Source organism: Nerophis ophidion, linkage group LG03 (assembly GCF_033978795.1).
Source record: "Nerophis ophidion isolate RoL-2023_Sa linkage group LG03, RoL_Noph_v1.0, whole genome shotgun sequence".
Classification (NCBI taxonomy): Eukaryota; Metazoa; Chordata; class Actinopteri; order Syngnathiformes; family Syngnathidae; genus Nerophis; species Nerophis ophidion.
The window spans coordinates 68,553,928-68,570,946 of NC_084613.1; the positions used below are offsets into that span (position 1 = coordinate 68,553,928).

Sequence of the window (17,019 nt, forward strand, 5' to 3'; positions counted from 1 at the left end):
AGACGGCGCTTAGATGGCAGCATATGTTGTTCCAAAACCTGTGTGTACCTTTCAGCATTAATGGTGCCTTCACAGATGTGTAAGTTACCCATGCCTTGGGCACTAATGCACCCCCATAACATCACAGATGCTGGCTTTTGAACTTAGCGTCGATAACAGTCTGGATGATTTGCTTCACCTTTGGTCCGGATGACACGATGTCAAATATTTCCCCCAAAAATTTGAAATGTGGACTCGTCCGACCACAGAACACTTTTCCACTTTGCATCAGTCCATCTTAGATGATCTTGGGCCCAGAGAAGCCGGCGGCGTTTCTGGATGTTGTTGATAAATGGCTTTCGCTTTGCATAGTAGAGCTTTAACTTGCACTTACAGATGTAGTGACAAACTGTATTTAGTGACAGTGGTTTTCTGAAGTGTTTCTGAGCTCATGTGGTGATATCCTTTAGAGATTGATGTAGATTTTTGATACAGAGCCGCTAAGGCAGTGGTTCTCAACCTTTTTTCATTGATGTACCCTCTGTGAACATTTTTTTTTAAATCAAGTACCCCCTAATCAAAGCAAAGCATTTTTGGTTGAAAAAAAGAGAAAAAGAAGTAAAATACAGCACTATGTCATCAGATTCTGATTTATTAAATTGTATAACAGTGCAAAATATTGCTCATTTGTAGTGGTCTTTCTTGAACTAATTGGAAAAGAAGATATAAAAATAACTAAAAAACTTGTTGAAAAATAAATAATTGATTCAATTATAAATAAAGATTTCTACACATAGAAATAATCATCAACCCAAAGTGCCCTCTTTGGGGATTGTAATAGAGATCCATCTGGATTCATGAACTTCGCTCTAAACATTTCTTCACAAAAAAAGAAATCTTTAACATCAATATTTATGGAACATGTCCACAAAACGTCTAGCTGTCAACACTGAATGTTAGATTGATGTATTATTTTTCCACAGTTTATGAACTTACATGTATACTTCATTAAAGAATTATTCAATAAACATATGTATAAAGGATTTATGAATTGCTGCTGTTTTTTGGAATGTTTTTAATAAATCTTACTTGTCCCTTGGTATACCTCCAAGTACCTCCGGGAGTCCACGCATCCCCTAAAGAAGACTACCGCTCCACTACATGTCATCGCGCACGCTTTTACATCACACAACCAATGTGCCGGCTCTGTTTCATGCTGCATGAGACTTGTGCATAACAACATACGTGGCTGCAAGATGTACTTCAACAGCCATACATGTCACACTAAGGATGGACGTAAAAAAACTTTTAACACTGTTACAATTATGCGCCACACTTTGAACCCACACCAATCAAGAATGACAAACTTTTTGGGAGAATTTCCGCACCCTAACACAACTTAAACACAAGAGAACAAATACCCAGAACACCTTGCAGGGCTACAATATACAACACCTCAACCGATGCAAGTAGGGAGGGTGGGGGGTTGGTGGTAGGGGGGGCAGTGTTTCCCACAGGTCAGGCATCTATTTGTGGTGGTGTGGTCAGGCGGTGTGGGGGGGGGGGAGTGGCAGCGGCGATTACCAAGAAGAACGCGGAGTTGGAATATAATTACAACACTTAATGTACATATTTATATAATATTTACATATTTATATAACTACGAGCTCCATTCTCAGACAGAGTCCCATTGCTTTTATGAGCGGTCGAGCGAGTCAAAAGCCGGAAGAAAAAAAAAAAAATATATATATATATATATATATATTCTTTTTTTTATTCATGTATTTTTTTTAATTTTTTTTTAATTTTTTTTATTTGTGGCGGCTGTAGTTCTTTCGTGGCGGGCCGCCACAAATAAATGAATGTGTGGGAAACCCTGGGGGGGGGGTGTGTATTGTAGCCCGGAGGAGTTAGGTCTGCATGGGCTTCTGGGTAATTGTTCTGGTGTGCTTATGTTGTATTACGATGCGGTAGTTCTCCCGAAATGTGTTTGTCATTTTTGTTTGGTGTGGGTTCACAGTCTGACAAATATTTGTAACAGTTTTAAAAAAAAAAATTACGGCCACCCTTAGTGTGACGTGTGTAGCTGTTGATCAAATATATCTTGCAATAGCACACGTGTGTCTCACATGGCCAGATGCAACCTGCAATTGGTATTGCACGCTGTCAGCTCAGGATGTAGGGGGCGCTAAAAGCAGTACCATTATGGCACCCCCTGAATATCGTTGATCTGGTAAAAATTGACAGAGGCTTCGAGAGAATTTGTCCCCTGAAATTCAGGAGTCTCCCGGGAAAATAGGGGACGTTGGCAAGTATGGCGCTGTCAAGCGGCGTTCATATTAAACTCGCGGGCCGCACCAACATCAAATTGTCATAACAAAGCGCGGGCCGTGTAAAAACGTCTTGCGGGCTGCATGCTTGAAACCCCTGGCTTAGAGCAAGGTAAATAACTAGTCCCCATATTGACATATTAGCATGTTAATTGTATGGCAGAACTGACTCCAATAGCCCACCAAGAACACATGCCTATGTCTGCAAAAATCCATGCATGCATGCAACCCGACCCCTCTGCACCACGTCTAAGTTACTGCCTTGTTGTTGAACTGCAGATGGTGCAAAGTGGGACAAAAGGCAGTCATGGGGAATAAAAGAAGGAGGAAGGATGCCAATTGAGCCCCTCGTCCCTTTTTAAAAGCAGCACCTGGACCGCAGCCAGCATCAAACTAAAGACACCGAGAAAATGGCTCAGTCTTTGAGGAGGATGGACATTGCCTCAATGGACCACAAGCCTCAGAGAGACAAGACCCGGACCAGCTACTTTGGCAATGTTAAGTCCAGGTTGGTATATATGCGGTAATCCTTGACAGAAATATAAAAGCAAAACATGCGACACACTTATCTGCCCTTTTGCCTTTAAGGTTCATGAATGTGCCAACAATATATTCATGACTGTTTATGTGAGTTATGTGCTCTCTAACCTTGTATGACGTTCTTAAAGACAGCTTGATTACAAATAAACATCTTAGATGCAGTGTTGTGTACTAATATGTAGTCTACCAAAAACAAAACATCGGATTATGTACAAACCCCATTTCCATATGAGTTGGGAAATTGTGTTCGATGTAAATATAAACGGAATACAATGATTTGCAAATCATTTTCAACCCATATTCAGTTGAATGTGCTACAAAGACAACGTACTTGATGTTCAAACTGATAAACGTTTTTTTTTTGTGCAAATAATCATTAACTTTAGAATTTGATGCCAGCAACACGTGACAAAGAAGTTGGGAAAGGTGGCCATAAATACTTATAAAGTTGAGGAATGCTCATCAAACACTTATATGGAACATCCCACAGGTGTGCAAGCTAATTGGGAACAGAGGGTGCTATGATTGGGTATAAAAGCAGCTTCCATGAGATGCTCAGTAATTCACAAAGAAGGATGGGGCGAGGGTCACCACTTTGTAAGCAAATTGTCGAACAGTTTTAGAACAACATTTCTCAATGAGCTATTGCAAGGAATTCAGGGATTTTACCATCTACGGTCCGTAAAATCATCAAAAAGTTCAGAGAATCTGGGGAAATCACTGCACGTAAGCGATGATATTACGGACTTTTGATCCCTCAGGCGGTACTGCATCAAAAACCGACATCAGTGTGTAAAGAATATCACCAAATGGGCTCAGGAACACTTCATAAAACCACTGTCAGTAACTACAGTTGGTCGCTACATCTGTAAGTGCAAGTTAAAACTCTACTATGCAAAGCCAAAACCATTTATCAACAATATCCTGAAACGCCGCCGGCTTGGCTGGGCCCGAGCTCACCTAAGATGGACTGATGCAAAGTAGAAAGGTGTTCTGTGGTCTGACGAGTCCACATTTCAAATTATATTTGGAAACAGAGGACGTGGTGTCCTCCAGAACAAAGAGGAAAATAACCACTCGGATTGTTATAGACGCAAAGTTCAAAAGCCAGCGTCTGTGATGGTATGGGGGTGCATTAGTGCCAAAGGCATGAGTAACTTACACATTTGTGAAGGCACCATTAATGCTGAAAGGTCCATACAGGTTTTGGAGCAAACATATGTTGTCATTCAAGCAGCGTTATTATGGGCGCCCCTGCTTATTTCAGCAAGACAAGTGTTACAACAGCGTGGCTTCGTAAAAAAAAAGAGTGCGGGTACTTTCCTGGCCCACCTGCAGTCCAGACCTGTCTCCCATCGGAAATGTGTGGCGCATTATGAAGCGTAAAATACGACAGCGTAGACTGTTGAACGACTGAAGCTCTACATGAAACAAGAATGGGAAAGAATTCCACTTTCAAAGCTTCAACAATTAGTTTCCTCAGTTCCCAAACATTTCTTGAGTGTTGTTGAAAGAAAAGGTGATGAAACACAGTGGTGAACATGCCCTTTCTCAACTTTTTGGGCATGTGTTACAGCCATGAAAATCTAAGTTAATTATTATTTACTAAAAAAAATAAAGTTTATGAGTTTGAACATCAAATATATTGTGTTTGTAGTGCATTCAATTGAATATGGGTTGAAAAGGATTTAAAAATCATTGTAGTAGGTTATATTTACATCTAACACAATTTCCCAACTCATATGGAAACGGGGTTTGTATTTCATTTTGTTGAAACTTGCTTTCAAGTAGAGTTGAACAAAGGGGTGCTGCACTTATACCTGGGGTGTCAAACAAATTTTAATGGAGTGCCACATTGCAAATATACCGTATTTTTCGGACTATAAGTCGCAGTTATTTCATAGTTTGGCCGGGGGGTGCGACTTATGCTCAGGAGCGACCGATGTGTGAAATTATTAACACATTATCGTAAAATATCAAATAATATTATTTAGCTCGTTCACATAAGAGAATAAACGTATAAGATTTCATCGGATTTAGCATTTAGAAGTGACAGATTGTTTGGTAAACGTATAGCATGATCTATATGTTATAGTTATTTGAATGACTCTTACCATAATATGTTACGTTAACATACCAGGCACCTTCTCAGTTATTTTTGCGTCATATAACGTACACTTATTCAGCCTGTTGTTCACTATTCTTTATGTATTTTAAATTGCCTTTCAAATGTCTATTCTTGGTGTTGGTTTTTATGAAACATATTTCCCCCAAAAATGTGACTTATACTCCAGTGCGACTTATCTATGATTTTTTCCTTCTTTATTATGCATTTTCGGCAGGTGCGACTTATACTCCGAAAAATACGGTAAATGGAACTGGTGCTTTACAGAGAGTAAATGGGACAAAGAAAAATGAGGATTACTTCCAAATTCTTCAGGACAACCTAAAATCATCAGCCCGTAGGTTGGGTCTTGGGCACAGTTGGGTGTTCCAACAGGACAATGAACCCAAACACATGTCAAAAGCGGTAAAGGAATGGCTAAATCAGGTTAGAACGAAAGTTTTACAATGGCCTTCCCAAAGTCCTGCCTTAAACGTGTGGACAATGCTAAAGAAACATGTCCATTTCAGAGAATCAAAAAATGTAGCTGAACTACACCAATTTTGTAAAAAGAGGAGTGGTCAAAAATTCCACCAGAAGCTTGTGAATGGCTACCAAAAGCGCATTATTGCAGCAGTGAAACTTGCCAAGGGACATGTAACCAAATATTAACATTGCTGTATGTATACTTTTGACCCAGCAGAACTTTTTTGTGACCGAAAAGGAAGTGCTCCGATCACTCTATCACAAAAAAATAAGAGTTCTAAAAGATTATTGGAAACTCAAGACAGCCATGACCTTATGTCCTTCACAAGTGTATGTAGACTTTTGACCATGACTCTATACTAGCCTAGTTGCACAATTTGCGAAGGCAACTTATTTTGATGATTATGTTTTACTAACAGATTGATGGATAGCTTGCTCTGAAATCATAAGTCAAGCTGACAAGGGGATATTTAAGTGTTTATTTCTGAAAACCAAAATAGAAATCCTTGCAAAATATTGCTGCATGATTAGATATGGTAATATTAAAGTGTAGAACATTTGCAATAGGTCAAAATTGAAAAACAAATACATTTAGCCCAAAGGTGCTGTATTATTTCCAACTTTTCACAGGACACATAAATGATTTGGCGGACCACATAAAACGACATGACAAGCCACATTTAATGATGTGTCGGACCACGTAAAATGACGTTGCAGGCCACGATAAATGTGTCGGGCCATTTCAAATTACATGGTGGGCCTTGTTATATGACTTGGCAGACCACATAAAATGTCGTGGTGGCAAAGCATCTTCAAAATGACACAGGTGGTGTCATGGCAACTAATTAGCCATAAGTCATGAGCCATTCATCTAATTAGATTTTACATGATTGTTTTATTACATGTATGCGTACAACCTGCCACAAATGACAGACTTTTTAAAATAATCTGGCGAGCCATATAAAATGGTGTGAAGGGCTGTTTAAAATAATGTGGCGTACTATATAAAATGGCGTAGATGGCCACAATAAATGTGGCAGACCATTTAAAATGACATGACAGACCACATTAAATTATATGACAGACCACAATAAATGATATGACGGACCACATTAAATGACGTGACGGACCACATTAAACAATATTAAGGGATCTTTAAAATGAGACGGCGGGTATCGTGGCAACTAATTAGCCATAAGTCATGAGCCATTTGTCTGTGTAGATTTTACATGATTAGCTGTATTACATGTATGCCTACAACCCTTAGGGTGCGCTACAAATATAAATTTTATTAATGTGTAACTATCAGGACACAAATAGTGAACAACTGCTAACTTTGACCTGTAAAGAGGTAAGTCACCAAATAACCCACATGATGAATATTAATTGTCTTTTTTATTATTTGTCATCTCTAGGCTGGGCTCCAAGCTGCCTCCTGGGGTGTCTCAGCCTCCACAGTTTGCTAAGCGGTCCTGGGATACTCAACCTCAGTCCCGAACTTTACAGGAGCCTTCTTTAGGCGGCAACCAACCTCCCCTTGGCCGACCTCTGGACCACATCCCTCACATCCGAAACCCTATACTGCGGCAGTATTACCTGCAAGGTACTGTGGGGTTCATGGAAATAGGCCTTCATAAATTAACATTTGAACATTCCTAACTGTCAAGCAAGTGTAAAAAGAAGTTAGCACTGTCAAATGTAAAAAAAAAAAAAAAGTACCTTTCAAAACAAACTTTCAGTGTTCAAATAAATTATATGTTCGCATTATGAAACCGGCAAGTTTTTATTCGGTATTTTGAAGTAATTCTTCTAATTGGAAATGGAAATCAAAAATATTCATAAAACTTGTATTGACTGTACTAGTGACATTTGCACTATAACATTCCAAACAAATAATAAAAAAATAAAAGTTAACCATTTAAGAATAAAACTTAAACACGCTAAAACAATAGTTTGTTCGGTTTGAAAACAATAAACATTTTCTCATAGAAATTATCTGTTGGCGTAAAAACCTTTTTAAGATATTCAATTCACTGTCACACAAGTGTAAGAGAAGGTAACCACTGTTGATAATAAACATTCTTCTCAATAATGGGAATGAAAATAATCATGAAACCATAATTGACTGAATAGATGACATTTCATTAACGTTAAAACATTGTTAATTGTCAAGGAAATGTAAAAGGAAGCTAACTACTGGTACTTAACTGTAAAACCTAAAACCAATAAAGTACTATAAACTTTTTTTTAAATATTTGCATAAAGTTGGTATTTTTAAACAATTTTTCCATCCATCCATTTTCTACCGCTTATTCTCTTTGGGGTCGCGGGGGGCGCTGGTGCCTATCTCAGCTGCAGGGAATTAACAGGGGAAAAAATAATGATTAACCCTTCAAGATTTCAAGTGTATAAATAAGTTAGCCACTGTTAATAGCAAATGTTTATATTTTGAAACAGTCCCTGTAATACTGTAGGAATGAATGGAAATTAAAAAAATCATAAAACTTGTATTGACTGTACAGCTGCCGTTTAATTTCCATTACAACATTCTTAAAGGTAATGCAAGTGTAAAAATAAGTTAACCACTCAATTGCTTGTTTTCCACCACACGACTTCATCCTAGAAGTGAGAAACAGTGGTGGTCAACCAAGCCAAGATGGTTGTTGTGCAGCATGGAACGCGAAAACTCTCTGAGTATGCAAGGGGCCTAGATCTTCCTGCAAAAAGCAGATACGAGCAAAACCTACAACTATGCAATGGAAAAGATCCCTATACTTTATCAAAAAAAAGGATTTGTCACTTCGATAGCAAGGACTATCTGTCGGTAGAGTTATAGACATACCAAACTATCTTATGCTCCAAACTTCATTCTACAAACCCCGTTTCCATATGAGTTGGGAAATTGTGTTGGATGTGAATATAAACGGAATACAATGATTTGCAAATCCTTTTCAACCCATATTCAATTGAATGCACAAAGACAAGATATTTGATGTTCAAACTCATAAACTTTATTTTTTTTTGCAAATAATAATTAACTTAGAATTTCATGGCTGCAACACGTGCCAAAGTAGTTGGGAGAGGGCATGTTCACACTGTGTTACATCACCTTTTCTTTTAACAACACTCAATAGCATGTGCTGAATGTGGCTTGGCATTGTCTTGCTGAAATAAGCAGGGGTGTCCATGAAAAAGACGGCACTTAGATGGCAGCATATGTTGTTCCAAAACCTGTATGTACCTTTCAGCATTAATGGTGCCTTCACTGATGTGTAAGTTACCCATGGCTTGGGCACTAATGCACCCCTGTACCATCACAGATGCTGGCTTTCGAACTTTGCGTCGATAACAGTGTGGATGGTTCGCTTCCCCTTTGGTCCGGATGACACTATGTCGCAAAATTTCCAAAAACAATTTGAAATGTGGACTCGTCAGACAACACTTTCCCACTTTGCATCAGTCCATCTTAGATAATCTCGGGCCCAGAGAAGCCGGCGGCGTTTCTGGATGTTGTTGATAAATGGCTTTCGCTTTGCAAAGTAGAGTTTTAACTTGCACTTACAGATGTAGTGACGAACTGCATTCAGTGACAGTGTTTTTTTTTTATGTGTTCCTGAGTCCATGTGGTGATGTCCTTTAGAAATTGATATCTGTTTTTGATACAGTGCCGTCTGATGGATCGAAGGTCAGGATCATTCAATGTTGGTTTACGGCTAAGCAGCTTACGTGGAGTGATTTCTCTAGATTCACCGAACCGTTTGATGATTTTATGGACCGTAGATGTTGAAATCCTTAAATTTCTTGCAATTGCACTTTGAGAAATGTTGTTCTTAAACTGTTTGACTATTTGCTCACGCACTTGTGGACAAAGGGGTGTACCTCGCCCCATCCTTTCTTGTGAAAGACTGAGAATTTTTTGGGAAGCTGTTTTTATACCCAATCATGGCACCCACCTGTTCCCAATTAGCCTGCACACCTGTGGGATGTTCCAAATAAATGTTTGATGAACATTCCTCAACATTATCAGTATTTATTGCCACCTTTCTCAACTTCTTTATCACGTGTTGCTGGCATCAAATTCTAAATTTAATGATTATTTGAAAAAATATATATTTATCAGTTTGAGCATCAAATATGTTCTCTTTGTAGCATATTCAACTGAATATGGGTTGAAAATGTTTTGCAAATCATTGTATTTCCCAACTCATATGGAGACGGGGTTTGTAAATGATAAAACAGATGCGAACTTGGAAAAGCACCGAGGCTTATAACGATGGAGGTTAATTTGTGTCTTAATTACCAAACTTTTTTTTTGACACCGAATTTATGTTACTGATTTTTTTGCATTTAAATTTTTTGAACTGAATTTTGCTGACAATTTCATTGAACAAAAAAAATCTGTATTTTAAAATTTAGTGTATATAAAAATCTGTGTAAAAATTCAGCGTATAACAATTAAGTGTAAAAAAAATTCAGTGCTTAAGAATTTGTTGCTTCGAAAAGCAGGATTCACTTGCAGTAAATTAAGACTGAAGCAATCAATCCTGTCTCAGAACCAGCCAATGAGGTGACAAGTTAGTTTGGTTTCCACTTGTCATAATATGCACCTAAACTGTCATAATATGCACCTAAACTGTCATAATATGCACCTAAACTGACTGTGATACACAATGTGACCAGAAGATGGTGCTGAATAATAATGTTTAGGTAAACAATGTTTGGAGGCATCTATGAAGGGAGGAATAAATGTTTTAGCGTAAGCTCGTTGTTTACAAGACACATTTTGGTCATTGAAAGCTAAAGAACACACTATGGTGCCTATAGGAAGCGCTGCTTCATGCAGATGAGGTGCAAAGCATCTGATTCCTTCTACTTAGTTCTGCAAAACATTGATATATCGAATAAGTGGAATTTTTTTTTTTTTTTATATTTTTGCCTTTATTTTTGACCTACTCAGTGGCCTAGAGGTTAGAGTGTCCGCCCTGAGATCGGTAGGTTGTGAGGTCAAATCTCGGCCGAGTCATACCAAAGGCTATAAAAATGTGACCCATTACCTCCCTGTTTGGCACTCAGCATCAAGGGTTGGAATTGGGGGTTAAATCACCAAAAATGATTCCCGGGCGCGGCACCGCTGCTGCTCACTGCTCGCCTCACTTCCCAGGAGGTGAACAACGGGATGGGTCGAATGCAGAGGACAAATTTCACCACACCTAGTGTGTGTGTGACAATCATTGGTACTTTAACTTAACTTAAACCAAAATTGTTGCATCTTTGTTGCTCTTGCTCAATTATGAAATGTCGATGAAGGAGGTGCTGTAGTAGAGGAGCGATGTTCATTTATTTTAAATATTCAGTGTTATATTGTTCATAGTTTGTATTGTGTCTTTTCAGTAAAATAGACCATCTCAATAACGGAATTAAGTTTAGTTTTTTTACTAAACTATGTGACAGTCAGAATGTATATAAATGTGGGATTTATAATTTTAACTATAAACATGGTTCATAGTTAATATTGTCTTTTCAGTAAAATAAATTAAAAAGACCATTTAAAAAAAACGGAATTAACTTTAGTTTTTTACTAAATTAGTCAGAATGTACACGGTGGCAGAGGGGTTAGTGCGTCTGCCTCACAATACGAAGTTTCTGCAGTCCTGGGTTCAAATCCAGGCTCGGGATCTTTCTGCGTGGAGTTTGCATGTTCTCCCCGTGAATGCGTGGGTTCCCTCCGGGTACTCCGGCTTCCTCCCACTTCCAAAGACATGCACCTGGGGATAGGTTGATTGGCAACACTAAAAAAATTGGCCCTAGTGTGTGAATGTGAGTGTGAATGTTGTCTGTCTATCTGTGTTGGCCCTGCGATGAGGTGGCGACTTGTCCAGGGTGTACCCCGCCTTCCGCCCGATTGTAGCTGAGATAGGCGCCAGCGCCCCCCGCGACCCCTAAAGGGAATAAGCGGTAGAAAATGGATGGATGGATGGGTACATGTAACAGGTCTCGTACCTTCGTCTTCTGGATCAGGGACGTTCTGCACACTTCACACAGCGGTTTACAATATTTAATCTTTTTGACACAATACACATACCAGGCTTTGCAGCCCGTACTTGCAGTATTTTTAAAGAGTCTTTTTGGATTCTGCTTTCCAGCACGCTCCTCCTCTCCGTGTCTTCCGTCCTTCCCCGATCAAGGTCTCCCGCGATGCTAATAAAGGAACAGGTGATTAGATAACTCGTTCCAGCTGAGATTATCCACTCACCTGTCAGCTGCTTCATGACCGATCTCTGCACACACCCCGCCCGCAGGGAACGCGTGGACCACGCCCCTTGCCACAGTACATAAATGTAGGATTTACATTTTAACTATAAACAATAAAACGCTGAATATTTAGAATATATGAACCTTGTTCCTCGACTGCAGACCACTTCCATGATCGACATCTTTTCTAAACAAGCAAGAAAAGCAAAGATGAAAAAACACAGCAAAACAAACGTAAAGGGTAAAAAAACATTCACATACTCCATTAAATATATCACTAACTGTAGAACTTTGCTGTAGAAATCTGCCTCCGTCTGACACAAGCCCACTCTGCCCTACTCTGTTCGTGCCCTGGGGCCCATATGTCACTCAGAAATGTAGATTCTAACCATTGGAAACATTTCTGTTGTTGGGAAACATCCATTGGGCCACATTGAAATATTAATTATGTTGTATTATACCAAGGTAGCCCAGTTAACTGTTTTTTATGGTGTTTTGCCAGATCTGTGTCACGTGACTTCAAACTTGACACCTCATTGGCTGGTTCTGGTTTCATCATTAAAGGCCTACTGAAATGAGATTTTCTTATTTAAACAGGGATGGCAGGTCCGTTCTATGTGTCATACTTGATCATTTTGCGATATTGCCATATTTTTGCTGAAAGGATTTAGTAGAGAACATTGACGATAAAGTTTGCAACTTTTGGTGCTGATAAAAAAGCCTTGCCTGTACCGGAAGTAGCAGACGATATGCGCGTGACGTCATGGTTTGTGGAGCTCCTCACATTGTTTACAATCATGGCCACCAGCAGCGAGAGCGATTCGGACCGAGAAAGCGACTATTTCCCCAATTAATTTGAGCAAGAATGAAAGATTTGTGGATGAGGAAAGTGAAAGTGAAGGACAAGAATACAAATAAAAAAGACTATTCAGATGTTATTAGACAAATTTACTAGGATGATTCCGGAAAACCCCTTATCTGCTTATTGAGTTACTAGTGTTTTAGTGAGATTATATGGTCGTACCTGTACAATCTGAAGGTCGGCCCCGCACCTTTCTTCAGCACCAGTCGACGGGTGGTGGCGATGCCCATCTCTGCCCTTTGCAAGGGACCCTCTTTGAAACACAATCTTTCGAAATGATCGCTGCATAATACACTGTACTTTGTGTGTGTGGTCCAATCCAACCGTGTTCGCTTGACCGGTCTGTTCCATAGTAAAGCTTCACCGTCATCTTTCAGGAATGTAAACAATGAAACACCGGCTGTGTTTGTGTTGCTAAAGGCGGTCGCAATACACCGCTTCCCACCTACAGTTTTCTTCTTTGACGTCTCCATTATTCATTGAACAAATTGCAAAAGATTCAGCAACACAGATGTCCAGAATACTGTTGAATTATGCGATGAAAACAGACAACTTATATCCGGGAACGGTGCTGGAACAAAATATACTCTACAATGCGTGACGTCACGCGCACGCGTCATCAGACCGCGACGTTTCAGCAGGATACTTCGGCGCGAAATTTTAAATCGCAATTTAGTAAACTAACCCAGCCGGCCGTATTGGCATGTGTTGCAATGTTAATATTTCATCATTGATATATAAACTATCAGACTGCGTGGTCGGTAGTAGTGGGTTTCGGTAGGCCTTTAGGGCCTATCAAACATCGCACTAAACCCTTATCCCTAACCTTTTCTGGTAACCATACAGAGACCATCAGCTTCTGGGAGTGAGTCTTGCTTTTTGAAGCAGCAAATTTTTTGTACTGTTGTCATATACACTCTGACACATTTGTGTACAAAATAAGCAAGAGGGATCGTAGAAGTACCTTTCCTGACAAAGTATCATTGACCCTGACTTTCTGGTTTATTCAGTGAAATATTAAAATACAAACAATAACAAGATGATACCTAAATGGGAAGAGATCGCTGCAAACTTGCGCATTCTTCGACTGCGCTCCCTCGGACTGCGGTGCGTGCCACTTTTCTCGTCGTCTTTCGTAAAATCTTGCACTGTTGCGCCCTTTTTCATTAACTCTCGAGGAACTCTGGAGAAACGTTTATCCTATTTGCGATTTGAACAGTTTGTACTGCCGAAAACAAGGCAGGCATAAGCATTTTTCTTCGAGAAAGGTTAAATGGCGCCTAGAACCCATTGAGAACAGACGCTAACCGGACATAAGCCGGACGTGACGTCATGTAAATCCAATTATAAAACGTAAAAATGCTAAATCTATAGTTTTTTTTTTTTAACACAACTATTTTCACAAAGGAAATAATGAAAATATAAATTATGTGTTGGCATGAAAGCTTTTTGAGATATTTACTTCACTGTGAAAGTGTAAAAAGAAGTTAACCACCGTTGATAGTAAATGTTGATAAGAAACCCTTATTGACCGAATAAACGACATTCCATTAACATTGTAGCATTCTTGTCATACAAGTGTAAAAAGAGGCTAACCTAAGAAGTAAAACCTATAAACAAAGAATGCCTTTATTACACTTCTAAAAAAATATTCACATAAAGTTTGTATTTTAAAACAATTCTTCCCATAACAATTCATGGAGATGAAATAAAATATACATAACATAACGTTCTTAACTGTCACGCAATTGTAAAAATAAATTAACCGCTTAATTGTACAATGTGGGGTACAAAAAGTTGTATCGTCCTCTCCTTGTTATCCCACCTTAAGGATGCTTTTCTGGAAAAAGTGTTGCAGAAAATCCAAAGAGAAAGAAAAACTCTGAGATGTATTTTCACAAAACTTTGAATTCAGCACGCCAATTATACTCTAGTTTATACATCTATTACACTGATTATCAAACTGTGGTACGCGGGCTCCATATAGTGGTATGCTATAGAATCACATGACTAAAGTACAGCATTTTATTTTCCTATTTTCCAAACACAGTGTTACTGTTCAAACTGTGTGTAATGTTACAGTGGCCATAAATACTAAATATACTTGTTAAATAAAACCTCTGTCATGTTTTTAATGAATACTTGGGCTGTCAATGCTACTGTATTTTAATTTTGGTCATTATGGCAGTACATGGAGAGACAATTTTTTTCTGAGGTGGTACTATTTTACATATATGTATGTATATATATATATATATATATATATATATATATATATATATTATTAGAAACGAGTGATGTTGAAAGGCATGACATTTGGTTTCCCTCATAGGGTCGTCATGGGATGTGGACACTGTCGTGAAGCAAGAGCAGACAGGCCGACACGCATCACATGATGGAAAAAACATCACGGTCAGTCACAGATCATTGTCTGACTTTTTGATGTTGCTCCCATTTACACTGAAACACTTTCATATGTACAGAAAGGGTATGCTGTGCTAATTTAATCATTTTATTGTTATGGACCGATAAGAAAGGCAGTCCAAGGTTCAGAGCTAAGTGTTTCAGTCAACATGGGTAAACTGGATCGGTTTCAAAGCCTGTACAACAGGAGGGATGTCTTTTCTCATGTTTATGCCAAGGTATGCTGTTTATTTGCATTTGAAGCTGTTGAATGGGAATTATTAAGTTGATTTGAAGACAAACAGCGTTCGTCGGAATTTGCCGAACTGCGTTTTCCTTTACACGGAAACATTGTTGATAAATGAGGAAGTGGGATTCTTAATTGGAATGTTGTCCATAGAGTACACGAGACGGGAATAGCCTTTACAATATATATAGTATCCCTTTTCCTAGACTTCCTGGACACAACATTGGTTACACTTTTACAATCTACACAAATGTTGGCTTTATAAAGCCTTAATGTGCAGGTTGGTGTTAAAAGTAACATTTTAAAGTGTAAAGAAAAATTGGGGAGTGTTTCTAAAGTCACTTTGTTGCATTTTATGGGCACAGTCGTTTCTCGCCACATCGCACTTCAAATTTTGTGTTTTTTTCATATTTTATTTCAATTCTACAACATTTTGCCCTGAATTGGGCATTTTCAAACATAAAAATGGCTGAAGGAACTAAACATATTAAGAGTACAGTAGCGTTGGCCACTAAAAGAGACCAAACCAATCAGAGCACGCTGTTCAGTATTGTGGGCACTCATTGGCTCACCCTTAGGCAGCATTATTATATTGGTTTTAAAGAATATAAAGGCAGCTAAATTAGGTTTTTTCATGTCCAAGGGGCTTTCTTAATGTTGAAAAATGTACTAAGAAGGTTGTAAACAGTTTTTATGCTCTTGCTATAAAAATATTTGATTTATAATTATAGATTCCTACTTCGCGGAAATACATTTACGTCCGGAACCAAATAACAGGGATAAACGAGGGATTAGTGTATTGCTGTAATGTACATAAAGGCAGCATAAAAAACTGTGTGTACCATTTAATATGTACCAAACATAAGATACCATTTTTTTACGTTATCTTAATTGTATGAGAAAGACAAGTGATCAAGAGATATGAAGTCTATAAATAGGGGAAATAATTTTGTCTTTGATCTTATATTGGGGTGATTACGCTAATTGTATGTTAAACATGGCATAAAGTTATACTGCTAATTCATATTTAAATAATTGTCAATACTATTATTTAAGGGTGTCCCAGTCCGAAATTGATGTTGGATATAGATCCGATATCAGCAAAAAAGCAAATATCGGACGGCGTGGCGAAGTTGGTAGAGTGGCTGTGCCAGTAATCTGAGGATTGCTGGTTCAATCCCCACCTTCTACCATCCTAGTCACGTCCATGGTGTCCTTGGGCAAGACACTTCACCCTCGCTCCTGATGGATCCTGGTGAGCGCCTTGCATGGCAGCTCCCGCCATCAGTGTGTGAATGTGTGTGTGAATGGGCGAATGTGGAAATACTGTCAAAGCGCTTCGGGCTCCTAAAAAAGGGCTAGAAAAGCGCTATACAAGTACAACCCATTTACCATTCATCTCGACTTGCATCCAAAATCTCCGAGGCATAATTCCTACACACAGCTACAAAAGTATAACACAACAAAAATGTCTATTCTCCATGGTTAATATTAAGTAAGTTAGTTTTTTTCAAATCTACAGTTGTTCTCTGGGTAATTACACTCTATCAAACCTCTAACATTCCACACCATAAAATAATAAAAGCATGCATGGTTCATGCTGATATCGTACCTGATCAATATTGCAATCGGCCAATACTTAAGATTCCTATTTTGGTATTGTAAGTGAAAAAGTTGTGTTGCAACACTTCTACTCCGATTGTACAATTGTACTGTATTGTATTGTCGCTGCTGCATCTCTCTAAATCAGTGGTGTGTTGGTGTTTGTGAGTGACAGGAAGAAAAAAGCTCTTACTTACTTTGCGGGGGTGTGGGG

At 38.7% G+C, this 17,019-nt stretch overlaps 1 protein-coding gene and 1 long non-coding RNA gene across 4 annotated transcripts in view; one reads left to right on the forward strand and one right to left on the reverse strand.

Moving 5' to 3' along the window:
• Positions 1-17,019, forward strand: part of si:ch211-15d5.11 (nuclear receptor coactivator 7) — a 44,755-nt gene that overhangs the window by 1,263 nt on the left and 26,473 nt on the right. For all 3 annotated transcript variants that reach the window (XM_061895925.1, XM_061895927.1, XM_061895926.1), the window contains exons 2-4: positions 2,589-2,817; positions 6,855-7,042; positions 14,886-14,965. In XM_061895925.1, coding sequence (XP_061751909.1) covers positions 2,720-2,817; positions 6,855-7,042; positions 14,886-14,965 — 366 coding nt within the window. In that variant the 5' untranslated portion in view covers positions 2,589-2,719. The remainder of the gene's footprint in view (positions 1-2,588; positions 2,818-6,854; positions 7,043-14,885; positions 14,966-17,019) is intronic.
• Positions 11,481-11,880, reverse strand: LOC133549973 (uncharacterized). Its single transcript, XR_009806213.1, has 3 exons — positions 11,836-11,880; positions 11,693-11,758; positions 11,481-11,637 (listed from the first exon to the last, which is right to left on the reverse strand). It is a non-coding gene; the product is annotated as an uncharacterized LOC133549973 (long non-coding RNA).